Genomic DNA, 27,973 nt, shown 5'->3' with positions numbered 1-27,973 from the left:
GGCGAATTAGCAAATGGTACTGGAAATTGAAGAGTAATGGAGAAGTTTTGAAAGAACTGTTGTAGGTAGTGTGTCATGGAATCTGTGGAGAATTCAAAATCTAACCAGCAGGGACAAACCCTGGTGGGAAGTGTGATGTGGCTGTAGACTAGGTAATTGCTCCTTTCTGGGATAAGTTGATTGCCTGAGAGCAAGATTAGAGAGAAATGTCAGTAAAGATGATTCTGGCCAATAGCAAAAATCAGTTCAGAGATGAGGCTCTAGAGTCATATTGCCTGGGTGTAAAGTCTAAGCCCCAACACTTAACTTGCTTTTTATAACTTTGTGAGAGGTTCCCTTTTACTTTGGTGAAAAATTGAGATGATCGTATCAGCCTCAGGATTGATAGTAAGAAGAAATGAGTTATACTTCGTATTTCATCTAATCAAAAATGCTGCTAATTATTTCACTGCACTATTTCATGTACTACTTGAGGAAAGTGTCTGTTAGACATACCATTGAGTGTAGAGTTCTGTTTTCAGAGGTGTTAAGATGGGAGTAGATGGGGAGAGGTACATTTTACACTGAGAATAGGATCTAGTGTACAGTAAGCACTCAAAACGTTAGCTGTTTTTAAAATCAGTGTGATTTTAGAGTCTAGAATGTTAATGAGAGCAGTATTGAATCTAATCTAGATAAGAGGTCACAGGTTACAAGGAGTATAATGGACTTAAATGAATTGAGAAGAGTTAAGCAATGGGAATCCTAATGATGACATTGTGAAATATCAAGTTTGGGAATTTGTAGATGGAGCATTTCCCTGACAATTGTAGATAAAGGTTTTTGAGAAAACTATAGTAATTGAACTAAGAGAAGAATGCCCTTTAATGATTTAAAGAAGTTACTTAAATTGCCCAGAGCTTTTAAAGATAAGTATTTCAAATTTATCTGTGGCTTTTTTTATAGCATTCATCAGTGTTAAAAATTTTTTTTTTCCACTGGAGTAATACATACTCCGTGTAGAAAGATTCTGGCGTGGATTCTTGTCATAGTGACAGAAAGAAAGGGGGAGATGATCTGCACCATTTCATCAAGAGATAGGAGGGAGTAATTAATAGCTCTAGAGCCCTTTTTTTTTTTAATGTTTATTTTTGAGAGAGAGAGGCAGAGCATGAGAGGGGGAGGGGCAGAGAGAGAGGGAGACAACAGAATCCGAAACAGACTCCAGGCTCTGAGCTGGCAGCACACAGCCTGATGCAGGGCTGGAACCCACAACGAGATCATGGCCTGAGCCAAAGTCGGATGCTTAACCAACTGAGCCACCTAGGCTCCACTCTAGAGCCCTTTTAAATGTGCAAGGCAAAAACCATAAAAGTAGATCTTACAGATTTGACAGCAGTTATATGGACAAATACACACTTAAAATGAGTAAACGTGGACTCACAAATACAACCTTTTAGGTAACAAATTTGCAGCAAGTTACCGTTCTATGTAACAAACTTTAAAAAAAATTTTTTTTAATGTTTATTTTTGAGAGAGAGAGAGAGAGAGAGAGCAAGCAGGAGAGGGGTAGAGAGAGAGGGAGAACAGAATCCGAAGCAGGTTTCAGGCTCTGAGCTGTCAGCACAGAGCCGCATGCGGAGCTCGAACTCACAGACCCTGAGATCATGACCTGAGCCAAAGTCAGACACCCAGCCAACTAGCCACCCACGTGCCCCCAAACTTCTAAAATTAATAGGAAAACACCCCCTGTATAAAACAATATCAGTAAAGGACATAAACAATAAAATGCTAACTATTAAGAAACAAAAAATGTTGTCCTGTGTCCTGGTCAGTTTCCTCACTGGAATAGGAATGATGTCTTGTATATCATTGTGTTATTCTTTGTGTACCGGGAAGCATCAGTCTGGGAAAACTGGGTTTTTCTTATTGAAGCCAAAATTTCCCAGCTGTCTATGCAAAGCTGGAGTTAATTAGAGGTACATAATGTATGTAAGCTGGAGTTATAAGAGACAGGCCTTCTCCGTCCTATTTCCTTGATAATACCCTGCTCCTCTCCATGACATGATTTTGGGGTCAGAGTCTCATAGGAATGTGAGGTGTCCTAGCCCTTTCGAGGTTATCCATTACATGCAATTTCTCAATCAACTGACATGATTGATGAACCTTAAAGACACCATTGCTTCATAGAGTACATGAAAATGGGCCTCTTTCTCTCCTACCTGGATTGCGGACTAGATTTTATTTATACTGGCATTTTCTTATTCCTAGGAGACACACTGGTGGTCTTGGAATATGGTTTTGATTGTTGAGATTGATTATAAGGTATTACAGTGAGAAAAGTTCTTCCATGTAGTAAGAGCTCTTATAAGATGAAACAGGTTTAGAGTTAGGCATCAGCATTTAATCTCTCAGATTTTCTCTTAAGGATAATAGTGATCAGAGGTGTTTAAAAAAAAAAAGGCTTTTGTACACTGCCTGTAAGGGACATGTCTGCTGCTTGTTAGTTAGATCCTTACCTAACTGAAGTCCAGTCTTACTCAGCATTGAGTTCTTTCCTAGGGACTAGACAGAATTGAGTTAGTTAGCATCTTCTGCCTCACCATCCTCTTTCTTTTAAATGATCTGAAAATATTTCAAAGTTAGAGGGAAAAAAAGACTTTTAAATCTCACCTAAAGGGTTACCATTTGGCCCAATCCTATCCCGTCCTTTTTCTGAGTGAACATGCGTGGGAACCCGGAGCTGATATGCCTGGGTCAGACTTAGACTCTTGAAAAGCTGAGCTGGAGAGAAGGGAGGATGAACTGCAAAATGGGTCTTAATTTTATCAGAGACTGACTGTAGCTTTTCCGTGAAAGGGAATAAGAATGCAATGCATGTTGCATTAGCATTTAGCCCCTGTGGAAACCTAGGATGGCAGATTGTATGTGGCTTGCCATCTCATCTATTATGGCTTCCTGTTTTGCTTTTTGCCCATTGCTGGCTTTGCAGTCTGCTGTGATTAATAACCACCTCTTTATTTTCCTTGTGTTCTTGTTTGTGTGCTCAGGGTTTTTGTTTAGTTTGTTCAGCTTCAGGAAATGTTCGATTGGTTTTAAATGTTTTCCTGTTAACTGTGACAAAATTAACCTAATTAATATTCAAACGATTGGCACACAAACTGTATTCGTAGCATTTATTTGCATTCAGACACTGAGGAGTTTTATCAAATTGTGCAGGCTGAGATGTAGATCTCTATTTGGGGAAAGGCTCCTTTAAGAAGGTGCATCCTCACTATGGGATTCTGCCTGTTGTTACGTCCTTATTATAATCAATTCAGCAAGCAGTTTATACACTCCTGCTGTGTGTCCAATATGTTTGGGGAGGGAATGAGGAATGTATATGTCAGTTTCTGGCTTGAAGAAGCAATCTTAGTAAGAGACTACAAAAATAAAGTTAAATAACACGCCATCATTGTTAGTGTTGCATATTCTTAGTTTGAAGGGATTTCTCACAATTGGGATAACCTTTCAAAATCAAGGCATTGAGAAAGAAAGCTGAAGATGCTGTTGATAGAGCTCTTGCTTCCTGCCCTTCAGCAGTTTTTGAGTGTCTGTATTTATACTTCATAGGGTATGTCCTATACACTTGGTAAAATTGGAGTCGGTGGTCATAAATGTTAGACTTGCACTAAAAATCTTATAACTTTGAGGAGAAGTACAAACCAGCTTGTCTAGTCTAGCTTTTGTTGTAATAGTTTTTATTACAGTTATCTCTTAACTCTTTAGACCGAGTTACTTGGGGGTACACCGGCCGTGTCTTTATGATCTGTGTGTTAGCACAATTGTTCTCACCTTGTCTGCACATCAGAATCACCCCCAGCAACACACACAGAAATGCACGGACGTGCCTCAGGGGGATTCTCTTCAAGGGTTATGGCAGAGAGTTTTTATAAAAGTATTACAGGCAAGTTAAATGTACACCAGTGTTGAGAACTATTGGCCTGACACACAGTAGGTACATGATGAATTTTTTCATTTTGATGTAAGGTCATTGTGGGTATGAACTGTGTCTTCTATACCCAGCAGCACTTGGCCCTGGGTGATAACCTGTTATAGGTGTTCAAGACATACCAGTTAATTCTGAGGAATGATTGTTTTGTTCCTGCTTTTCTTGTTTGAGGAGAAAAAGAGCTAGGAAGAAAGAATGTGTGTGTTTAACTTCTTTCTCTTTGCCCTTCCTGAAGAGATCAGCAATTCTTTGTGTCCTATTGCTTAGAAGTGGAGCCAGATAAAGCTGTTGAGGCCCCAGGCCCTTAGATAACAAGGAGGAAAGGAGAGGAAAAGCCTAGTAGAGGACAGCAGTGGCTCCTCTGTCCGCATCTGGAGAGACTGTGGGTTGTCACAACTTGGGGGGCAGGGAGGAGAAGTGATTCAACGGCATCGAGTGGGTAGAGGGCAGGGATGCTGCTTACTATCCTGTAAGGCTAAGAAACCCCGCAGGAAAGCATGAAAGGGGGGGGGTTGGGACGCACCTAAGAAGTGAAGGTGGTACTGGCCACCGGCCGGTGTTTCTGCCATATGGAGCCGCAGTTGGCTTTATCCTCCCGGCTGCCCCTCATTCCCTCCCCAAAACCCTCCGGAGTGTACAGTAGTAGTTTTTGCCAATATTTATAGATAGCATTGTGTCTGTCAGCTGTGTGTAAGCCGTTAGAATGGATATTTTAGTATTTTACCTGTAGTTAAATTTTCTCCATCTCTACATTTGCTTTAATGGGTAAGTATTATCTTTAAAAAACAAGCCAGCAGTTTTGATATATGTTTTCCATGAAGGACTCTTAAGAATAATCATGGAAATGTAAAGAAAATGCATTTCGTAAAAGGAGTTTAATTTTAATGTTCCGCAGACTTGGAATTGGAGGGACTAAAATAGAACCTTAAGCAAATCCTTGGTTACCAGTCCTTCTGCTTTACGCATGAGACACGGGAGGAGGTTACTTAAGAGGAGCAGGGTGGTAGATAGGTTGCTTGGTGAGTTCCTTAACATTTCTGTGCCTGTTTCGTCATCTCTAAGATAGTCCTTATAGGACTCTTGTAAGGGTTACAGGAGTTAATAGGTATACAGTGTCCGAACAGCGCTTGGTGCTTCATTGTGGGGTGGTAGTGGTGGTGGTGATAAGAAGATGATTTTTGATTCTTTTTGAATACTTGAGCTGTGCTGAAAATTGATGGAGACCATGCATGCACTCTTACATGATGTCACCCCTCGAACCATGTGCATGACTGCTCTCTCCCCTTGAAGTTGGTAGTGATGGTGATGAGAGTTTGTTGACAGTCTTCAAACTGGTGTGTTTCAGATGTTCTGTTAAGGCTGTTTCTTGCCTACAGTCAGAACTTCAAAAGGAGGGTAGAGAGATTTATATGATGAAATATGTTTTGCTTTTGTAAATTTTATAATATANAATATGTATCTAATATAATATGGAATGAAACCATTTTTGTTAACTGTGTCATCCACGTAGAGATTTTCCACAGCAATATTTGAGTCTTGCACAGGCCTTTCTTTAGAATTTACTAGTAAATTATTAGTGTAAACAAAATGTGGAAAGGAATTAAAATCTTTCTTGGTAAAGCATAATACATTCCAAAAGCAGTGGTTAATTTTTTTAATTCATTGAGGTATAATTGATACATAGTATTATATTATTTTCAGGTATAGGACATAGTGATTGGACATTTGTATATATTGTGAAATGGTCACCACAAGAAGTCTAGATATCATGTGTCACCTTACAGTGTTGGTACAATATTATCTCCCATACTGTGTATTACATCCTCATGATTTATTTATTTTATAAGTGGAAGTTTGTGCTTCTTGCTGTCTTTCACCTATTTTGACCCCCTGCTCCAACTTTACTCCCCATTGGCAACTACCAGTCTCTCCTCTGTGTCTGTGAGTCTGGGTTTTTGTTTGTTTACTTGTATTTTAGATTCCACATATAAATGACATCTTGTAGTATTTGTCTTTCTCCATCTGGCTTATTTCACTTAGGATAATACCTTCAAGGTCCATCCATTTTGTCACAAATGGCAAGATTTCATTCTTTTCTTATGGCTGAATAGTATTTCTGTGTGTGTGTGTGTGTATGCTTGTGTGTGTGTGTGTACCACATCTTCCTTATCCATTCATCCATAGTTGGACACAGGTTGCTTCTATATCTTGGGCATTGTTAATTACAATGTAAATAATGAACATAGGGAGGGGTGCATATGTCTTTTCAAATTAGCATTTTCATTTTCTTCAGGTAGATTCTCAGTAGTAGAACTGCTGGGTCATATGGAATTATTTTTTAGGTCCCTCCATAGTGTTTTCCACAGTGGCTGCACCAATTTACATTCCCACCAACAATGCACAAGGATTCCTCTTTCTCCATATCCTCACCAACACTTGTTATTTTTTGTCTTTTTGACAGTTTCTTGATAAAAACCATTCTAACTGGTGTTAGGTGACATCTCATTTGTGGTTTGATTTGCATTTCCCTGATGCTAGTGATGTTGAGCATCTTTTCATGTGCATGTGGCCATCTGTATGTTGTCCTTGGAAAAATGCCTACAGTGGTTAATTTTTATTTATTTATTTTGAAAGAGAGAGAGAGAGGGAGGGGGCATGGGGTAGAGGGCAGATAGAGAGAGGGTGAGAGAGAATCCCAAGTAGGCTGTTTTGTCAGCACAGAGCCCAGTGTGGGGCTCAATCATATAAACTGTGAGATCGTGACGTGAGCTAAAATCAGGAGTCGGATGTGTAACCGACTAAGCCACCCAGGCGCCCCTACAGTGGTTAATTTTTATTAAGCCTGATTTGGATTATCCATTTTATTGTTCGTATTGATGTGACTGGTTGTCAGTCAGTTGAACTCCATTTGTATTTTTATTGCATGGTAAGTAACAAAGCCCAGGATGCATAGCTGTGGCAAAGAAAACAGCATAGATTGTTGGTCATTCACCCCGTACATATGTGTCTTCTTAGATAAACGCCTGAATGTGTTGTGTGGCTCTTAACCACAGTCATGGTTCTCCGTCTCTCACTGACCCACTTCCTAACTCTAAGCTTGGTCGTGGTGGGAACTGTATCATACCCACGTTCTTTCTACTGCACTTTTATGTTGGTGGTAAGGGCTTAAGGAATTTGTTCAGTAGTGATTAATTAAGTAGTGAATTAGTGAAGACTAGCATTCTCTTAGTAGTTGGATGTATAAAGGGGGAGAATTTGGGTTCTGAAGCCTTCTGAGAACTCTGCTAGGTGTTTCCATTCTGACTGGTAAGTAAGTCACTGTGGAAAAGTTAATGAATGGATAGGACTGGACTGAACAAGTCTGGACTTATGGTAGGTTATGCTTGCTTATATCCAAGGCATTTTTTTCCCCTGACCTAGTGAGAGATGTTGCATTTGCTGTTTTTAGCTCTTAGCTGGAGGGAGCTGTTACTGTTCTGGGAGGGAGCTGCTCCTGGTCTATTCACTTTCTTTTCTGTGGTGGCCAAGCAAACTTTTCTAAGTCCACTCCTGTTTTTGGCAGATGGATAACAGGCTATCATTGATTGTCATGTGGAAGAGAGTCAATGTTTGTTTCAGTGATTGTGTAAACTTTGATTTTTAGAAATTATTTCATTCTCCCAAGTAACAGATTTATATACTGGAAAAGTGACAGGACCTAATTGCTTTTGAAGATATTTGAGTAACACAAAATTTTTTTGGTAAGAAATTCATGCTTTGAAAAGTTTGAAGGATATTTGAATTGCTAATGGAAAGAGGACTCAAGGACTAGAATGGGAAGGAAAATTATTTTTTTGTTACAGTATGTGTTTCGTAAAATTGAACTTTTTGACCATGTGGCTGAATTGCTTAATAAAAAAAGTACATCCCCACCCAAATCATATTCACCCAGAGGTAGGTCGTATAACCCAACACTCTATACAGGAATAGGTTTCTCTTGAAATCCTACTTCAGTGATAATTCCACCTTGTGCAGAAACACTTTCAATTATTTTTTGCTTTATAAAAAGATAAATCTTGCCACCTCTTGGTCATAATACTGTCTTACAGAGCCATGTGGAATAAATGTTACCCTCTTCAGTTTTTACCTGTTTTTATTAGTAGGGTGTTGAAATTGAAAACAGTAGTTGGTTATAAGTAAAAATGTTCCACACGCCTCTCCTTTCAGCTTATTCGTAGAGGGAACCGCTTGTTCTGTTTTGTTTTCTTCCTTCCAGGCCTTTAAAAGTGCACATATGTTGTACCTGTACAGTTTTTGTTTCTCTTTGAGTTTTTAAAATGGAACTATACTGTATATATTGTTCTGCAACTTTTTTCTAAGTGAACGGTTACAGTATGGCTTTATTCCCCTTAGACATGAAACTCTGTTTTTTTTTTTTCTTTTTTAACAGTTACATCATTATCGGATGTTCCATAATTTATTTAATCATTCCATTATTGTTAGACATCTGGGTTATTTAGAACATGAATATCTTTGTGTATGTTCATCTGAGGATGTTGCTTCCTTTGTAACGGTCTCAAGGCGTAGCCGTTTTCTCTCATAACCCGTGTATCGTGGTGCCTGGAAGTGGGGGGCCCTGTTCATTGCCGTCAGACCATTCTTCCACCATCCTCCATAGAAACACCCAGCTTTAAGTACCATGTCAGATGATACCACTCCCTTCCCTTCCTTGTTAGTGATTTACTGCCGGTCCCCATCATTCCCCCTAATTCCTAAAAGATTGTAGCTTCTAGCTGTCACTCCTTCCCTACTGCTTCTCTGATCACTCTTGGATTACTTTTCCAGTGACCTTTGACTCCACCTCAGAGATGCCATCTCATAGTTCTATAATGTGAGATTTTGCATGTCTAAAAGTTAAACAGATTTCTTCAACCTTATGGTTATTTTCTTTATTTACCAATGAAGTTTGTTTGTTCATGGCCATACCTTCAGAACATATCCAGGATCTGACTATTCTGCTACTACACTGATCCAAACCTTTGACCCTCTCAAAACCACAACAGTTGCTATATCATCCTAATCTGTCTTCCTAGTTCTGACTGTTACCACTACCACTGCCATCATGGTCCTGCTACTTCCTACTTCCATTCTTTCTGTGGGCCAGACCATGGTAATCCTGTCAGACTCTGCTCACAGCCCTCCCCCTCACTCCCCTGCTTCCTGGCTCAGGTCACAGTGAAGGCTGTGAAGTCCCTATGGGTTGGCTCCCTGTGTGTCTGCTCCCTTACCTGTCCCATCTCCTCCCTCACTACCGTCCCTTGCCTGGCGGCCCTTTCACTTGCTCTTTCCTCTACTTGCGGTGTGCTTCCCCACTTACCCACAGGGCTCAGCCTCCCACCTTTTTAGACTTCTATTCAAATATTATAGGGTGCCTGGGTGGCTCAGTCAGTTAAACATCCAACTCTTAGATTCAGCTCAGGTCATGATCTCATGCTTCCTTAGTTCGAGCCCCATGTCAGGCTCTGCACTGACCATGAAGAGCCTGTTTGGGATTCTCTCTCACTCTCCCTGCCCCTCCCTCACGTGCACTCTCTCTCTCACTCAGAATAAATAAACTTAAAAAAAATCCAAACAAATATTAACTTCTCAGAGAGGCCTCCTCTGACCACTGGAATGTAGGTCTCATGAAGGCATGAACATTTAAAAATCTACTTTTTGTCTCATTTTTCAGTGCTGTGTTCTGAGTGTAGTTACAGCCTTTTCTCTCTTCTTCCTTCCTTCCTTCCTTCCTTCCTTCCCTTCCTTTCCTTTCTTTCCTTTCTTTCTCTCTCTTTTTCTCTCTCTTTTCCCCCTGTTCTGTCTCTCTTTATAAAGATAGAACTTCACAGAACAGACAAAACAAGAACAGAAACTTTTTTTGGTATATACAAAGTATTAAATTAGGTTCCTTGTTTGTAAAACTGTTGTGCTAATAAAATATATTTTCCAGCATGTTGTAATTTTCAGGTCAGTTTCACATATTCATACTTGACCCAGCGAGGTAGGTGATAGAATCAAAGTTTGTGGAAGAGCAAATGGAAGCTCAGAGGACAGCTCCTGAGTGGATACTACCATTCAAGCCCATCTCTTTTCATTCCAAGTGAAGGGCTCTCGTTTTCTCATTTAGAAACAGCTTAAGACAGAAAAATTGTAGGGGTTTTATTTCAAAGTGTGGGATATGTGCCCTGATTTCTTATTTTGGATTTAGTCTGCCTTTTGTTTCTATTTTGAAAGTACACAGAATAAATAGTTAACTTTAAAATTCCTGACAAGGACAGATCAACAAGTTTTATTTCTCTCACCTGTGGAGGAAGTGGCCTCCACCCAGTTTTACTGAATTAGGAGGGAAGTGATTTTTTCAAGTGATAAAAAGAAATAAAATTCCATGCTCTTCCCAGAGGAGGAGTTCAACAATTGGGAGAATGGCGTGAGACCATATGTTGGTTTGTAAAAGGATATAACTTGTAAAGATGTTTCCTTTGATGCCTGTGATGAATATGGATGTGTTTCCCTTCTAGAGGGTACTGATTAAATTATTCAATTAAGAGCTGAGCAGAAGGTTCTAAATATAGGGAAGAGGGTTCAGGCTGTCCTGCCTTGTGTGTGTCAGCTCACCCCTACAGATGTGTGTGTGTGTTGTCATAAACCGCACCTGTGAGATCAGTGGGGAAGGAGAAATGTGTTCCAAAAAAATAAAATACAACAGGATTTTTTTTTTTTTTAAATAAAAAGGGCAGTCTTTTCCTCCTCTGGCTTATTCCATTTTCATCTGAATTTGACATGTGAATTACTTTTTTTAAACTGATTAATGGACTTTCACACTTTCACACTGTTTGTTATCTGTTTAAAATGTAGATCTACCACTTATTAGAAAATGAGAAAGTTACTTGACCTCTGATTCTCAGGTTTATTAGTGAAATTAAGCTATTGATATATACCCTGAAGAATTGCCAAAGGAATCAGTAAGATAATATTTGCGAACACAACCAATACAATGCTTACATGAGGTAATGCAGTTAGAATAACTATTGATTCTATAGAATAACTATTTGTTCATTTGCTGGTCATAATTGACCACTTGTGGGAACTTACCACATTTAGCATTCTTTGCAATCCGTGAAACTGCTATTCTGTGTTAACAGTGACTCAGAATATTTTTTTTCTAACAGACGACTATGGTAGAGTTTTTCTTCTTGTAGTCAGTAAAATGAAAGTTTAAAATGCCTCTGGTCTTCAGTCTTCTGTGTTCAAGGACTGAGCACTTACAGGCCAGATGACTCCAGTTTTTGAGTTGAGGTGAATACAGATGAAATTTATCAGGGTGAGGTCATAAGGACCTGTATGTCTTGAAAGGCTGTTAGAACCGATGGACAATCTTCCATTACAGGCATGAATTGGAGAACAGGGATTAAAGAATATGGTACAACTTTTATATATACATTTTAAATTTATTTCTAGGAGAGAGAGAGAGAGACAGCGTGAGCAGGGGAGGGTCAGAGAGAGAGGGAAACACAGACTCTGAAACAGGTTCCAGGCTCTGAGTTGGCAGTCAGCACAGAGCCCGGCGCGGGGCTCGAACCCACCAACCGCGAGATCATGACCTAAGCAAAAGTCGGACGCTTAACCGACTAAGCCACCCAGGCGCCCCAGAATATGGTACAACTTTTAGAGGAAGTGCCAGGGAGATGCACAAATAAGCCAGATTTGTTTGTAGAGGTTGGGGATGGTAAGAAAACTCTTAAGTGCCTTCAGTCTACTTAACTAGTAATCATCTAATGAAACAAAACAGAGCGGACACTTGGTATTCTCTAGGGGGTCTCTGTGACTAAGAAAAATTGACCGCTTGTCCTATAAGCAGCCTAGGTTTGTCAGGATGGAAGAACTTGAGTATGCAGAGCAGAACCAGAAAGCGTTCTTGTCTTAAAGAATTTTCTAACACGGTGGAGATGTATTGGATAGTATACTTGGCACACCTAAATATGTAAACCAGAGTCCTGTCCTCTTTAGAGTCTCATGTAATTGTGACATCCATAAATTCCTTGCTTCACTTTCATCAAAGGGATGCTACTTTTGAAATTATCTGGCCAAGATGTCACAGCTTGCAATGAACTTACAAGTGGTAAGTGTTGTAAGCTGCTATTCAATCTATGTGTTACTCCTGTCCTTTTTGATTCCACAGCTTCCCATTCAGTTAACACTGGTGAGAGACCACATGGCCACTCTTGCTCACATGTCTCTTAAGTCACACCTCAGAGACTGGGAGACTGGTTGTTAGCACCTGTGTTTTAAAGTAGTGGTACCTGCGTAATTGCATTGCTACTAAAAATAGGTTTTCAAGAGCTTATCCTCCCTCCCACTTTCACACTCCAGTTGCCCCAGATTTGGAAAATTAATCTCCAAGAAAAGATTTTTAATGAAAAAAAAATGGCAGACTAACTATTCTGTGTCATTAATTAACACGTTTAGAAAGTTGGGAAATGTTTGGAAGTAACCACAACAGGGCTTAATAGAGGCTCCCTAAGGTGAAATCTGACTTCTGGATGTTCATAATGGCAGGACTTTGCTGTTGCTGCTTTGATCTAAGACCAGCAGAATTCTTCTGTGATTGCTAGTGGATCCTCATGTCACTTTCTTGTATAGGAATTTGTTTAAATACATTTTCTGAGGATTCGGTTCCTTTTAGCCTAACTTCCTGGCAGCAGAGTAGGTAGTTTAAGAAGTGTTTTCAAACCTGTGAAGGTTGGAGAGAGATTTTCTTCATCCTCACTTTTTTATTCTATGATATTTTCCCCCGTTATTTTAGTTAGTGGTGAGTTTTATTTAGCTACATTTGACCCATTTGAAATTGAACATCAAAGGCTAACTGCTATTTTAAAACAGGAAAAAAATGCAGGGGCACCTCACCTGTTTTTTCCTACAAGTCTAATATCTCAAAATGAAGTTAGTTCTTAATGAAGTAGCTAGGGAAAAGAAACGTTTGTTTCATCACAGAGCATTATGACTTTGGGGTATTTGTTTGAGACCAAAATAGTTGTAGAAAATCCATCTCTGTTTTTATATTCATTGGAATGACATTATACTTATATAGCAAATTTTAACTTTTTTTTTTTTCTGGTCTGCCTTAGGAGTGGATAAAGATGTATTATTTTCCTTGATGAGCTATCTAATAAATAGTCTTTTGTGCTTTTAGTAGACACTGTTTAGAGTTGATACTGCTTATGGTTGTATTTTACGTGTTCCAGAGTACTGTCTCTACCTGCGCTCATTACTGTTTTTCACAGGTACTGTTCATAGGATTGTTTTTCCACCTGGAAATGTGAATGTATATATGCCCTTCTGCTTAGGCGTTAAACCAATATGCGAATTGTCTGCTCTTCTACTTTTTTAGGTAGTAGGTAATTTAGTTTTATCAAAAGTTTAGAAGTTCTCTATTCAGGACTTTTGACTCTATAGTCTAATTTTACATAGGTCTGATGAATATGGTTACGATACCCTCCTCCGCCTCCCCACCCCCACCCTGTGCCATTTTGTGAATTTTCTGTCTTACTCTTCCATCATCAAAGCTCATTGCAATTCTTGGCTTAATGATGGATTGCTCTTTATGTTTTAAAATATTTGCTGGCATTGGATCTCTGGAGTATTTTTCTTTGCAGCCTTCATGTTTTTAAGTATTTTTAATCCTAATCTGTAGTGTCTACTCTTCTGTGATTCTGTGGTATCTGTGAGCGTCAGGAATTTTTAGGGTATCTTTACTTTGTCCTTCTTGAGAATCTTGATGTGTTTTGGCAATACTGCCTTTGGTATATAGTTGACTTGGGTACCCTAATGAAATCAAGTAGGCTTAAAAAAATGGAGTAGTGAAAGTTACACTACAGAGCCTCTGGCATGTTTACTTTTTAGTCCTTTTTGATGTCTTAATTTAGACGAGCATCTCAGAGGAGGCAAGAGTTCTTAGCAGGCCTTGAATCCTATTTAAAGTTGGATGTTAGGATAGTTGACATGTACCTTTCCATAGTACTTATACAACACATCTCTGAGGTATTTTACATCTCCGTGGCATTGTAGTGAGGTACATGGTGAAACATTTTAGATATAAAAACTAGTGCACTACAAAAATCATACAATTGGCTTACAATCTCTCTGAAGCCCCAATGTAGCTTTTGAGACTCAAGTCTTAACTTTTTCTGCTTACTCACAAGATCATCTGCTTAAGAATAAACCTACTAGTGTAAGTCAGGAAATAATGCACACAGTTTATTTTGTACTTGAAAAAACTTGTTTCCTAAAAAAATGGTTCAAACATTTTTAAAGAAGGGTAATTTTTGTAACGTTGTCTTTTTTTCTTAAATAACTTATCCAACAGTTAAACAGTTCCAAAGTAAAGTTAATCAATACCCTGTGCTTTTAGTTCCTTGATTCCTTTGATCATTATGCCATGCTGTTTTACCATTAGAGTTAAGACAGAGTAATGAACCAGAGAATGAGAAGTGAAAAAAAAAAAAAAGTGAGTTGCTTGCTTCATTGACAATAGACCATTTATCTTCCTTTAGTTCCTTTTTTTTTTTTTTAAGAGACAAGGAGTCTTTGATTTTTTTGTTTTTCCCACTTTTTGGAGCCTATATTTTATATTTATTGAATAATTTAATTATTCCCTCAATATTTGATGGAGTCATTTATTTTGTCTACTTCATTGAATTCCATGCCAGTGCAAGAATTATAAACCACACTAGTCTGAAGCTACAGAGGGCATTGAATTTGGTCATGATCTGTTTCTCCCTCCTCCATCTTTTTGTAAAGGTACTTGTTTTGTACCACTTGGCAGCTACCCTCCCTCTGCCCTTTTTTATTATATTTTCAGGTACAAATGAGAATAATTATTTTAAAACTTTCTGTGGGAATCTGGGATCTGAAAGGTATTGGATAGCAGATAATGTATTTTGTTTATAGTCACATAGTTGGATAATTACATGTTTCTTTACTAGAAGAGGCCAAGATGAAGAAAATGTCCATTGTGCAATTGGCTAATTAGGTTTCCTTTAAATAGAAAGCAAGTTACACAGCAGTTAAAGGTATTTTAAATTTTTTTGCTTTTTTCCTTTTAACATTGAGGAGCAGCACATAGGTTGCAAAATTAAATAGCCAATTCAAAAGGAGTATGAGAGAAGTATTTTTCTCATTTGACTTCTGGCAGTAATAGAAATCGTTCCCATGGGCAAGAGTCCATAGGGAAAAGATCTGAATTTAGAACCATGTTTTAAACAGGGTTTTAAAAAATGCATTATTATTACTTCCAAAATCACATCACACTGTAAATCCAACCTGGCTTTAGAAGTAGTTTGCATGTGGCTTGACCTCATGAAATTGATTTTTTTTGTCATTTGCAAATATTTGTATATAGAGGCTTTTTTTTAATTTAGAAGTTAAAGTTTTTCATTAAATGTTTGAAAAATTTAGAAAAGTAGGAGAGATATTACTAACTTTCCAAACCCAGCCACTGTTAATATTTCAATGTATTTACGTAGTTGTTCATGCTACGTAATTTTTGTTGTGCTTTAAGGTGTTTTCCAAATTATTGCATAGCTTTTATCATAATAATTTTTAAGGGCTACATAATATTGTATTGAATGGATACAGGGTGCCTGGGTGGCTCTGTTGGTTAAGCATCTGACTTCGGCTCAGGTCATGATCTCACACTCCGTGGGTTCGAGCCCCACGTCAGGCTCTGTGCTGACCGCTCTCTCAGACCCTGGAGCCTGTTTCAGATTCTGTCTCCCTCTCTCTCTGCCCCTCCCATGCTCGCTCTCTGTCTCAAAATAAAAGACATAAAAAATAATTTAATATTCTATTGAGTGGATAGTACCATAGTTTACTTAACTGTTTTCCAGTTACTAGATATTTCTGTTTTTCCTCTAAAAAAGATAGTAATGCTTTGATGAAAATCTTTGTGCGAAAACGTTTTACCTTTCTAATTCAGAATATTTCCATAGAGCAAGTTTCTAAAAGTGAAGCTGCTGAAATAAAAGATGGTATTTTTAAGGCTTTTAGGGGGTTCTTTAATAAGTGAATCCTTTTTTTGGTCAGTGTGAAATGTTTGTATTTGGAGAAGAGGGAAGGAAATCTCTGTTTGCTGACTCATGTTTTTATTTTGCACTTTAAACTGATAAGGCCACTTAGCTTTTGACATAAACTAAAGCAGGAAGTACAAAAAGGGGCAGAAAAAATGAGTTGTCTTGCCAAGGCCAGAGTATCATGTACTCATTTGAGTTCCTCATAGGGAGGTAGGTGACTTGTTTGACTTGTATGTTAAAAAAAAATGTTTAACTCAAGTAGACAGAAATTAGTCATCGGCTGGCATTTTGTTTCATCTACGCACATTTATACGTAAAGGTTTGTGATCTTGCCACTTTAATTTTTGTGAAGTGGCATCGGTACATTCCCTCCAACTGGTTCCTGCAGTGTTTAGAGGCAGTGGTTTGTTTTTTGTTCTCTGTACGGAGAAGTCTTCCTGTATTGAGGCTATCACCTTGGCTATCTCTCTGAAACACAGATTAGATCTGTAGATCTCATCACAGCAGTGCTCTCATAGAAAGCCTTCCACTTGTCTGCTGGATAAGATGTATCACACGCCCTTCATAGTCTTGCCCCTGCCCTTCTTATCAGCCTTGTGTCATCGCCAGCCACGTTGAGCCCCTACATTTCTGTTGCGTGTCTGTTAGAACTAGCAGTTTAGACAGGTGACTAAAATACTGAGACTCTAGAGCCGGACAGCACAGCTTCAAACCCTGGCTCTGGCATACAGCTGTATCCGTGAACTTTGGACAAGTTATTTCACTTTTCTTTATTTCATTTCCCTTACCTGTAAAAAGAGGAAAATGATAGTGTTTACTCAGAGGGTTTGTTGTAAACGTTAAGTTAGTAGATATGAAGTGTTGGAACAGTGCCTGTCAGGTAGCGATAGCTCAAAATGTTAGCTGTATTGTTTCATAAAATTCTACTCATCCTTTGGGAAAATTTCCTGAAATCCTTGGAATTAATTGTTCTCTTCTTTTATATGTTCTTGTTTATACTCTTTTTAGAGCTTTTCTCATACAGTGTTCTAGTTAGTTCCTGGTGGGCAAATGCAGGGGCAAATGCAAGTACATGGGCCTCCCCGTCTACTCCTGTGCTCGTGCCCTCCCGTGCTATACAGTCACACCATCCTTCTGGATGAGGCCCTGGAGATGGCCTCTCATGTCTCAACCCAAGCCTTTAGCATTAGCGGGACAGCAGCCTGCCCCAGAGAGAGTTGTTTACCTACTGGCTCTTCTCTCAGCTTGTGAGCCCCTTTAGCATACAGACATCTTTGCCCCTGTCCCCGTACATACAGCACAGTGCCAGGCACTTAGCAGGCACTCAGTACAGCTTTGTTGAATGAGCGTCAGTTCAAATAGTGAAAACAAGAGTCTGGAATGGTGGTTCTTAATCTCACCCCCATACTTGCCTTGTGTAGCCTGTCACTGGTAGAGTTTGAAATAGACCCTGGTGATTTTGATATAAACTCAGCCCCCTTCTATTTGAAAATCATTGGCTAAAATATAAAAAAACAAAAACAGTTACTGGAGTAGAAGAAAAGGCAATATGGAATAAGAAGAAATATATTCCCTTCTTAATTTGTTATGAGAGGACTAGAAAGAAGTTGTCCTTCTTGTTCTTTTGCAAAGCTAATCTAAAAGTAAATGATTGTTTCATAGGTACACTCTGACCAAGTGTGACTTTTGATAGTAGCATGGCTTTGTTTTCTCTTCCCTTTTCTGTTAAATGAAATTGATACCAGCTTCAAAAGAACTGGTAAATTTGGGTAAAACTCTTTACTTTGAAAAAGGAAATAACTGACTCCCTAAATCCCATTGAGTGATATTTTTTATTTAGTAATATTTATTAATATTTTATTGAATAAAGTTGAAATTCCACGCTTGGCCTTCTGATTTGTTCAGGGAGCCAAATTACTCATTAAACATTTATTGAGAATCTACTGTGTGCCAGGTACACTTCTGGGCTCCGAGGATAGGAAGATACTAAGATTGAATTCCTCAGTCACTTTCCTGAAATGAGGGACTCAAGCAGACTACCACAAAGTACCTCTAGGTACGTAGGTTGCTGTGACAGCAATTAGTAATCCTTATCTTTTTAACTCTGAGGATTAGTAATTATTTCTCCTTTTATTCCTATTGTTGGTAATCTGTGCGCTCACTTTTACTGACCAGTTTTGCTGGAGGCTTATCCAATTTTATTAGTATTTTCAGAGAAGCAGCTTTGATTTTGTAAGTTTTCTCTGTTATGCTTTTTTTTTTTTTAATTTCTCCTGATTTCTACTTTCTTTGGGTTTAATTTACTGTTCCTTTTATTTCTTGTGGTGGATACACAGAGCATTAGTTTTCATCTTTTTTTCCCCTAATCTATGCATTTAAGACTATAAATTTTCTTTAACCATGGCTTAAGCCACATCCTCTGAGTTTTGATGTGTCGTATTTTTTATAATCATTAAGGTAAATACGTTTTTTAATTTTCACTGTAGTTTCTTCTTTGACCTATAAATTATTTAAGTGTAATTATTTTCAGGAACAGTGGTTTTGTTGCTGACTTCTTATACTGCGCTCAAAGACATAGAGTTTGGTTTTGATATGTGCAGAGATTTGCTTTATAGGTCTTTTTATGGTCAATTTGGGTAAGTGCTCTATGTATATTTGAAAGTATGTATTCTATAGTCATTGGGTGCAGTGATCTATGTACATGAATTAGATCAAGTTTTTTAAAGATGTTAGTCTTCAATGTCTGTTGATTCTCTTTTACTTGTTTTATCACTTACATTTTAATCTCCCACCAAGCTTATTATGGGTTTGTCATTTGTATTGTCAGTTTATGCTTAATGTATTTTGACACTGTTTTTATATGAAAATTTGAGATTATGCTATATTCAGGGTAGATCAGCTTTAAAAAATTTTTCTTTTTAACATTTACTCATTTTTAAGAGAGAGAGTGCAAGTGGGGGTGGGGCAGAGAGAGACACACACAGAATCCGAAGGAGGCTCCAGGCTCTGAGCTGTCAGCACAGAGCCCGGCGCGGGGCTCTAACTCATGAGCCATGAGATCATGACCTGAACTGAAGTCGGAGGCTTAACCACCTGAGCCACCCAGGCACCCCTAGATCAACTCTTCTAATGTTATGAAATATGTCTTTTTAAATCTCTGATGATGATGCTTGTTTTTGAAGTCTATTCTGTCTTCTTGGATAGTTCTAGCAGCTTTTTAGGTTAGAATATGCATAGTGTATCTTTTACCATCCTTTTTCTTTCAGCCTTTCCTTGTCCTTTATATTTAATGTGTGTCTCTTGTAATACAGTAGAATTAGGTATGATCTCCATCCATTCCTATCCATCTTTTACTCGCATATTTAGCCTATTTATATTTAAATAACTAATGATTCTTTGGGGATCAGAACTAAATCTATTGTTTTCTGTTTGTCCCACCTATTTGCTCTTTTTTTCTCTTTTAAAGTTCTTGGATTATCATATATTTTTTAAAAACTCTGTATTTTTTTTAACTTCTGGATTAATCATATTTTTGAAAAGAATTCTATATTGTATAACTTCTCTATTACATTTATAGTTTCTAAATTATTTCAGCAGCTTTTTTAATTATTATGACAAGACTTATCAATAATAATTCAGTGCTTTATCACAGCCTGGGTAATACAGGGACTGTAGAACATTAATTTCATTTATTCCTTTCTGCTTTTTGTGTGTGTGTGTCATGCATTTTAATTCTATTTTTTAAATACCACAAGAGATTCCTGTTATTGTTTTGTAAAGTTAGTACTCATTTAGACTCTGTTCATCCTTTCTGGAGCTCTTCATTCTCTCCTCCCATTGCTTCTTTCTGGGATCTTTTTCCTTCTGCCTCACAAACTCCTGCTGGAAATCAGTTCTCTCAGATTTTGCATGTTGTAAAACACATTTATTTTACAATCACTGTTGCATGATTTTTCCACTAAGGATAGAATTTTAAGTTACTAGTTACTTGTTTACATTTGCATGCTTGTGATTGTCTTCTTGTTTCCTTTGTTTCTGTTGGAATGTCAGCCGTCAGCCTTATTGTACTTATTTGAGATTAAGGTGTCTTTTTGAAAGATTTTTGTCATAATTTTCAGCAATTTTACTGTGATATGATCCATCAAAACTTAGGGATTTCTTTGTATTTATCGTTCTTGGGATTTGTAGGGCTTCATGGATCTGTGTCTAGATGTCTGTTGTCAGTTTTGGAAAATTCTTGGCCAGTGTCTACAAATATTGCTTCTTTAACAGCTTTTTACTCCTCTACTCTTGCCAATTAAGATGATTAAAAAAAAAAAAAGATGATTTCGGGCTGTGTTTCAGTATAAAAACTGGTCCATTTCATTTTTTGCCCTTACACTAGAGCATGCCCCTTTGGGGTTTCACTCTATAAGGTCACTGAAATCTCTGTTTCGTTCTTGAGCCTTCTTCAGCTCAGCTAGCAGGCCCCTTGCTCCTTACAGTGCAGGCAGTGTTAAGTGCCTTGAGCAGAGGAAAAGAAAAGCATCATGGCCTTTCCATTCTAAGCATCTTAGCCTTCTAGTCCTGAGGACCTTGGTTGCTCTTTGATGTATTTAAAATTAAAGTGGGCTTTTGTGTTTGTTTATATCTTAGCTTTTAGAGTGATTCTTGGGAGGAGGTTACATCCTCTCCTACATCTTAGCTGGAATTTGTGCTACATTACCCACTTTAAGCTTTCTCACTTTTTCTCGTTTTGTCTGGTGAGAAGTAAATGGAAGGTTTAAATGAGACAACTGGACCAAAGAATTTGGTACAGTATGTGTTCATGTGCTCCATTCCTTTTCTATCGACAAAAACCAAATAAGTTTTCTACCTTACTTGCCCTATAGACCATCGGCACAGGCTTATTTACTGAATAAATACCCCCAAATTTTGTAATGTTTACATAGTATAAATATAACTACTTTTCCTTTTAGCATAAGAGATACTTGATGAATAAACCAAAAACATGTTAAGACTACTGTATTTTTTCTGTCACTTTCAGTTTTTATTGATTGAGGTGTGTTTGAAATACATCTTTAGAGCTTACCCTCAGTGAATCTGAGGGTAAAACATTACAATATCTGTTGAGAACTTGGACCTTTTTGCATGAAGGTATCTACTGCTTCTGTCTCAGAGCAGTAACCTGCTACTTTTTAAACTGCCCTCTGGAAAACAGTGTGGAAGTTCCTCAAAAAATTAACAGTAGAACTCCCCTATGCTCCAGCACTAGCACTCCTAGGAATTTACCCAGGGGATACAGGAGTGCTGATGCATAGGGACACATGTACCCCAGTGTTCATAGCAGCACTCTCAACAATAGCCAAAACATGGAAAGAGCCTAAGTGTCCATCAACTGATGAATGGATCAAGAAGATGTGGAACTTGAGGGTGTTATGCTGAGTGCAATAAGTCAGGCAGAGAAGGACAGATATCATATGTTTGCACATATAGGAGGATTAGGAGGAACTTAATGGAGGACCATGGGGGAGAAGAAGGGGGGAAAAACAGTGAGGGAGCGGGAGGGAGGCAAACCAGGAGAGACTCTTGAATGCTGAGACCAAACCGAGGGCTGATGGGGGTGGGGGAGAGAGAAGGAGGGTGATGGTCATGGAGGAGGGCACTCATTGGGATTAGCACTGGGTGTTATATGGAAACTAACTTGACAATAAACTATTAAAAAAAAAAAAGATTCTCTCCCCCTCTACCCTTTCTCTCTCTCTTTTCTTNATTGATTGAGGTGTGTTTGAAATACATCTTTAGAGCTTACCCTCAGTGAATCTGAGGGTAAAACATTACAATATCTGTTGAGAACTTGGACCTTTTTGCATGAAGGTATCTACTGCTTCTGTCTCAGAGCAGTAACCTGCTACTTTTTAAACTGCCCTCTGGAAAACAGTGTGGAAGTTCCTCAAAAAATTAACAGTAGAACTCCCCTATGCTCCAGCACTAGCACTCCTAGGAATTTACCCAGGGGATACAGGAGTGCTGATGCATAGGGACACATGTACCCCAGTGTTCATAGCAGCACTCTCAACAATAGCCAAAACATGGAAAGAGCCTAAGTGTCCATCAACTGATGAATGGATCAAGAAGATGTGGAACTTGAGGGTGTTATGCTGAGTGCAATAAGTCAGGCAGAGAAGGACAGATATCATATGTTTGCACATATAGGAGGATTAGGAGGAACTTAATGGAGGACCATGGGGGAGAAGAAGGGGGGAAAAACAGTGAGGGAGCGGGAGGGAGGCAAACCAGGAGAGACTCTTGAATGCTGAGACCAAACCGAGGGCTGATGGGGGTGGGGGAGAGAGAAGGAGGGTGATGGTCATGGAGGAGGGCACTCATTGGGATTAGCACTGGGTGTTATATGGAAACTAACTTGACAATAAACTATTAAAAAAAAAAAAGATTCTCTCCCCCTCTACCCTTTCTCTCTCTCTTTTCTTTCTCTCTCTCTCTCTCAAAATAAATAAACATTAGAGGGAGGGAGGCAAACCATGAGAGACTCTTGAATGCTGAGAGCAGACTGAGGGCTGATGGGAGAAGGGGAGAGGGGAAGAGGGGTGATGGGCATGGAGGAGGGCACTTGTTGGGATGAGCACTGACTGTTATATGGAAACCAACTTGACAATAAACTTAAAAAAATTAAAAGTAAATAAATTAATAAATAAATAATTAAACTTGAAAAATTAGAAGAGATTTAAAAAAAGAAGTTAGAGTAGTAAAAGCAGCACAGTGCTTTTATGTTTTCATCTGTAAAATTGTTCCAAGTGATAAGCTCATAGGTTGTTCTTATGTTGACCCTTCAGTGAAGCAACTACTATACTGAATTTTTATACTGAACTTTTATACTGAATTTTTACCTTCTTAGCCAAGAGTTCCCATTCGTTTTGTGTGTACTTAAAAGATTTCAATCATTAAAAATGTCAAGATGCAAAAAAAAAAAAAAATTTTTTTTTAATTAAAAAAATAAACTGTGTCTCTGTAAGATGGCAGCAACTATATTACCGCACTGTAAAGACTATTTAAAAACACCGAGTGTTAGTCAGCTCGGGCCGCCACAACTAAATACCGCAGACTGGGCGGCTTAAAACAGCAGAAATTTATTCTTCACAGTTCTGGAGGCCGGAATACCAAGATCAAGGGTCCAGTCAGTTTGGTTTCTGGTGAGAACGCTGCCCCAGGCTTGTGAGTGCTGTTCTCTGTGTCCTCACTTAGCCTTTCCTCAGTGTGTGTGCAAGGTGGTAGAGCCCTTCCTCTTGTAGAGCCCCCAGTCTTACCGGGTCATGGCCCCACTCTCATAACCTCCTTTAACCTTAGTTACTTCCTTAGAGGCTCCATCTCCAAATACAGTTGCTGTGGGGGTTATGGCTTCAGCATGAATTCTAGAGGGGACATAATTCAATCCATAATATATTGTAATACATAAAAGTACTTAAAATAGTACCTGGCCCATAGTAATTATTCAGTGAATTGTGGTTTTGTAGTAGTGATTATTTTAAACATTGTTTCCCTTTTTTTCTCTTCTAGGTGCTGATTTTGGATTACTTTTTAAAACACTAGGAATGGTAATTTCTACTTTTGGGACCTCAAGACCAAGAAGCTAAAGAGAATCCTATGTCAGTAAAGTGAAATCTCTTCCGTTTGTGCTTTTGCATTTGGAGACTCCTGTAGTCCCCCGTATACAAGGAGTGTGTAACTAGTGCAGTCATTATGAACGTGACAAGTTTATTTTCCTTCACAAGTCCAGCTGTGAAGAGACTTCTTGGGTGGAAACAGGGTGACGAAGAAGAAAAATGGGCAGAGAAAGCTGTTGATGCTTTGGTGAAAAAACTGAAGAAAAAGAAAGGTGCCATGGAGGAACTGGAAAAGGCCTTGAGCTGCCCAGGGCAGCCAAGTAACTGTGTCACCATCCCTCGCTCTCTGGATGGCAGACTGCAAGTTTCCCACCGAAAGGGACTGCCTCATGTCATTTACTGCCGAGTCTGGCGCTGGCCTGATCTTCAGAGCCACCATGAACTAAAACCACTGGAATGCTGTGAGTTTCCTTTTGGTTCCAAGCAGAAGGAGGTGTGCATCAATCCCTACCACTATAAGCGAGTAGAAAGTCCTGGTAAGTGAATTCTTTTGTATTGATGCATTTAGCAGATTCGTGTTGTTTAAAATAGGAAAATAATCCCTTTTTGTGCTTTTAGTTGTGGTTTTTATTTTTATTTTTTTGCCAAAGTTCGTTTATTTATTTTGAGAGGGAGAGAGCGCACGTGGGAGGGACAGAGAGCTAGAATGCCAAGCAGGCTCCGCACTGCCAGCGCAGAACCTGATACAGGGCTCAAACGAACTGCAAGATCATGACCCGAGCTGAAACCAAGAGTCGATGCTTAACTGACTGAGCCCCCCAGGCACCCGTAGTTGTGATTTTTAAATATTAGGAGGAAATGTGTAGCCCGTGAAGGTTTTGTGCACTCTAAAAATTTAGTCCTCTCTAGTTAATTTTATGTCTTCGGAGCAAGGCACAGTTGTCATAGCAATACTGACAACTCTATGAATGGTTTCTTTTTTTATGTTTCTCATTGGTTCTCTGCATTTCTGTAGATAAACTTCGCTGTGATTTTATTACAGGGGAATAAAATTCAGAAAGGAAAGAAACGTGGGGTTGCTGTCTGCATACTTGAGGGAGATACATCTTTAAGTGCAGTTGCTAATGACTTGTACACTTTATTTTTAAGGATAGCAGCTTTTATCATCTCTGGTGGAATTTTGCTCCCTGTGGAGGATATGAAGGAATTATATTCTGCTATACAATCATTAGATACTATTACTTTAGAAGATATTCCTAGTTTTTACATATATGACCTTTTTTGGTGGTATAATATGCTTTAAAATTTGTATGGTTTTGCCCTTAAGTTAAAATCCACATTCTAGACAGTTTGCATCAGTTGGAAAGTAATTAGGCAATCTTAAGCACTTAAATATCTAATTGTCAGATTGATGGATTAGTTATTAATAGTTTGTGGTTACCAAGGGTTCCCAAATGAGGCTGTGCATTTGAATCTCATGGCTCCCCTCCCAGACGTTCCGATTCTGGCACAGCCTCGTAATCCGTGTTTTTAACAAATACTTCAGATGGTGTCTAGTAGCTATTGGACTGGTGTTGGGAACTGCTATGCTAGGTCATGTAATAACATGGTTCTCAAATAAAAGCCATTCTTTTTTTGTCTTTTTGTGGGTTTTTAAAAAAGCTTTTTTGTTTTTTATGGAATATTTAAGACCTACAAAAAGAATTTTTTAAAGACTAGGGAATAGTATAATAAACACCCCTGAATCCATTCAGCGTAAGAAATAAAAGATTACAAACTCTAATTTTTGCCTCTCTGAATTTGTTTTTTTCCCGTTTCGTTATCTATTCTGAATTTATTGGTTAAAATTGATATCATCATTCTCATGTGTGTTGTTATACTGTTATTCTGTATGTATGAATCCATGGCAACGTATAATATTATTTTATATGTTTATAAGTATTACTGATTGGAATATCCACAATTTGTTATTTTCCATTCAACATTATATTTTTGTGGTTTCTGTATTATATTCTTTCAGATTACCTTGTCAAGTTCTGTGAAAAAATCCTCTGGAAATTTTTTTTGGAATTCATTGGTTTCATTTGGGAAGGATAGACTTAATTTTGCTTTTTCTACATTTATTTAGGTCTTTTTCTTTAAGTTTCCTCTGTAAAGTTCTTGTAGATCTTTTTTTAGATTTATGTCTAGATAACTAGTTGGATTTTTTATTGTATCCTTTTAAAAGTTACATTTTGTTAGGTTTGATCTTTGCTAAGCCACACAGTTGCTTTTTTCCACCAACTTTGCTGAATTCTCCTTATTCTAATGCAGACATTCATTATTGCCTATTATATGTGCCGTGAGGCAAGTTAAAAAACAAAAAGTCAACACAAAGATACATGGGCTTTTAGCCAGAAATTGAAATAGAGTTAAGAGCTTTGGAGAAGAAATAAGTAGTGTATAAGTAAAATGTATAAACAAGATTATTTAGGTGTGTGATTTTTTTTGTTCACCTTAGTAACTTTGAGGAGATATACAGGGAAGATTCTAATCCTGCTTCATTAATGATGAAACTGAGGTCCCTATAAATTAAGTTACCTGTGTGTCAGACAATTAAGATTCACTGTACCTTCTCCACCCATGCTGCTGCCGCTCCTCTCCACCCCTGCAGCATTGCATCTTGTGCCTCCTGACCCATCACCCCCTTCAGGCCAATATCTGCACTAGAGAGAAAGTTCTTTAAGATGCATGCTATGACCGTGTTATCTTCCTGTTTCCCATTGCTAGTATATAGAGCTCTGCACGTTCTGGTCCTGCCCGCCTGTCATTCCAGCTTCTTTTCCCGCTCTTCCAGGTCTTGTGTGTTTGAGTCATATGGGAACGCTCTGTTCTTTTCTTCTGTCTGTGACTTGTTTCTTCTCCCTCATTGTCTAGCTCACTCTTACTTATCCTTCAGTTCTAAGCTTGAAGGAGGTCAAGAAGCTTCTCTTGATTCGTCCTTTTCTACCCTCCTGATAGGCTAGTCTCTGTTTCCCATAGCAATCTGAATTTCTTCATAATGTTCTTCACACTTAACACTGTCTTTTTGTTCATCTTCCTTGCAAGGCAGTAAGTAAATAAAACTCCGCGAGAGCAGGGACCACATATATTATTAGCATTTCTACTTTAAGCACCTAGCATTTTACTGGTTTTAATTTCTTTGTATAGTCATTTGTCCGTTTTTTGGAAATGAGTTTTCAACTTGCCAGTGCCCTTTGAACATCATTTTCCCTCGTTCATTTATTTCATTACTAACAATGAAGTAACACTTATTATGACTAATACCTCTGACACGATGAAAAATTTTTCTTAAAAATTAATACTGAGATGATTTCGTTACTCTTAGTAACTTACATATAAAAGGTTTGATGGGGCGGGGGGTGGAAAACCAGCTAAAAGAAGGCATTTGAGACTACAAGTGCCATTTCGTTTCCGTTAGCCAAGAATCTGTGAGGCATGCATGGAATAGTTCTAGACTTTGAGGCTGAGGCCAAGATCTGTTGAATTTGAACATATCAGAATTTTACTTATATTTTTCATATTATAAAGTGACTGATGTGGGAATAAGAACAAATGGCCTTTTTCCAGAGACCACAGTGAAGCAGCACCTGCACCTTGTAGGGAGAACTCCCACTAAATCAGAGAATACGGGAGCCTGAGCCTCTTACACTCCCAGGGTTACGTAAGCATTTTGGAACACAACCTGGTTATCATTTCTGTGAAATAGGGCAAAAGGGTTTGCAATTTTTTTTTTGTTTGTTTATTTTTGTTTTATTTTTTTTATTTTTATTTTTTAATGTTTTTATTTGTTTANCAGGATCTGAAGCAGGCTTTGTAATGAGAGCAGTGAGCCCAATGTAGGGCTTGAACTCAAGATGAGTAAAATCATGACCTGAGCTGAAGTCAAATGCTCAACTCACTGAGCCACCCAGGCACCTCAGGGGGTCTGGAATTGTAAGCTATAGATACACAGCTCTACACTGAATTACTTTGAACTGTGTAGATAAATTATTTCAAAGAGCAATTTAGCAATTTAAGCATTAGTTAGGTTTCTCAAACTTGATTTTTTCTGCAGAGATTCCTTTTGAGACCTGTGGAAAAAAATTCAACAAAACTGGGTGTCTCTAGGCTTAAAGGAGTGGTTTTCAAAGTACGTGTTCCTCAGACCAGCAACATCAGCATCACTTGGGATCTTTTTAGAAATGCAAAGTTTTAGACCCTTCCACAGACCTACTGAACTGAACTCTGGGGATGGAGCCAGCAGTCAGTGTTTTGACAAGCTCTCTGGGTGATTC

The 27,973-nt window shown here is 38.4% G+C and overlaps 1 protein-coding gene across 5 annotated transcripts in view; it reads left to right on the top strand.

The window, feature by feature from the left end:
- SMAD1 (SMAD family member 1) overlaps window positions 1-27,973 on the top strand; it is a 75,600-nt gene that overhangs the window by 8,005 nt on the left and 39,622 nt on the right. For 4 of the 5 annotated variants that reach the window (XM_077755921.1, XM_077755918.1, XM_077755917.1 and 1 more), the window contains one exon: window positions 23,611-24,193. In XM_077755921.1, the coding sequence (XP_077612047.1) occupies window positions 23,794-24,193 (400 nt within the window). In that variant the 5' untranslated portion in view covers window positions 23,611-23,793. Of the gene's footprint in view, window positions 1-18,069; window positions 18,113-23,610; window positions 24,194-27,973 lie in introns of those variants that run through there. The other variant, XM_077755919.1, reaches the window with a different exon arrangement.

This window comes from Crocuta crocuta, unplaced genomic scaffold (genome assembly GCF_008692635.1).
Source record: "Crocuta crocuta isolate KB4526 unplaced genomic scaffold, BGI_CrCroc_1.0 scaffold112, whole genome shotgun sequence".
Classification (NCBI taxonomy): Eukaryota; Metazoa; Chordata; class Mammalia; order Carnivora; family Hyaenidae; genus Crocuta; species Crocuta crocuta.
This window is presented reverse-complemented; position numbering and strand designations above follow the sequence as displayed.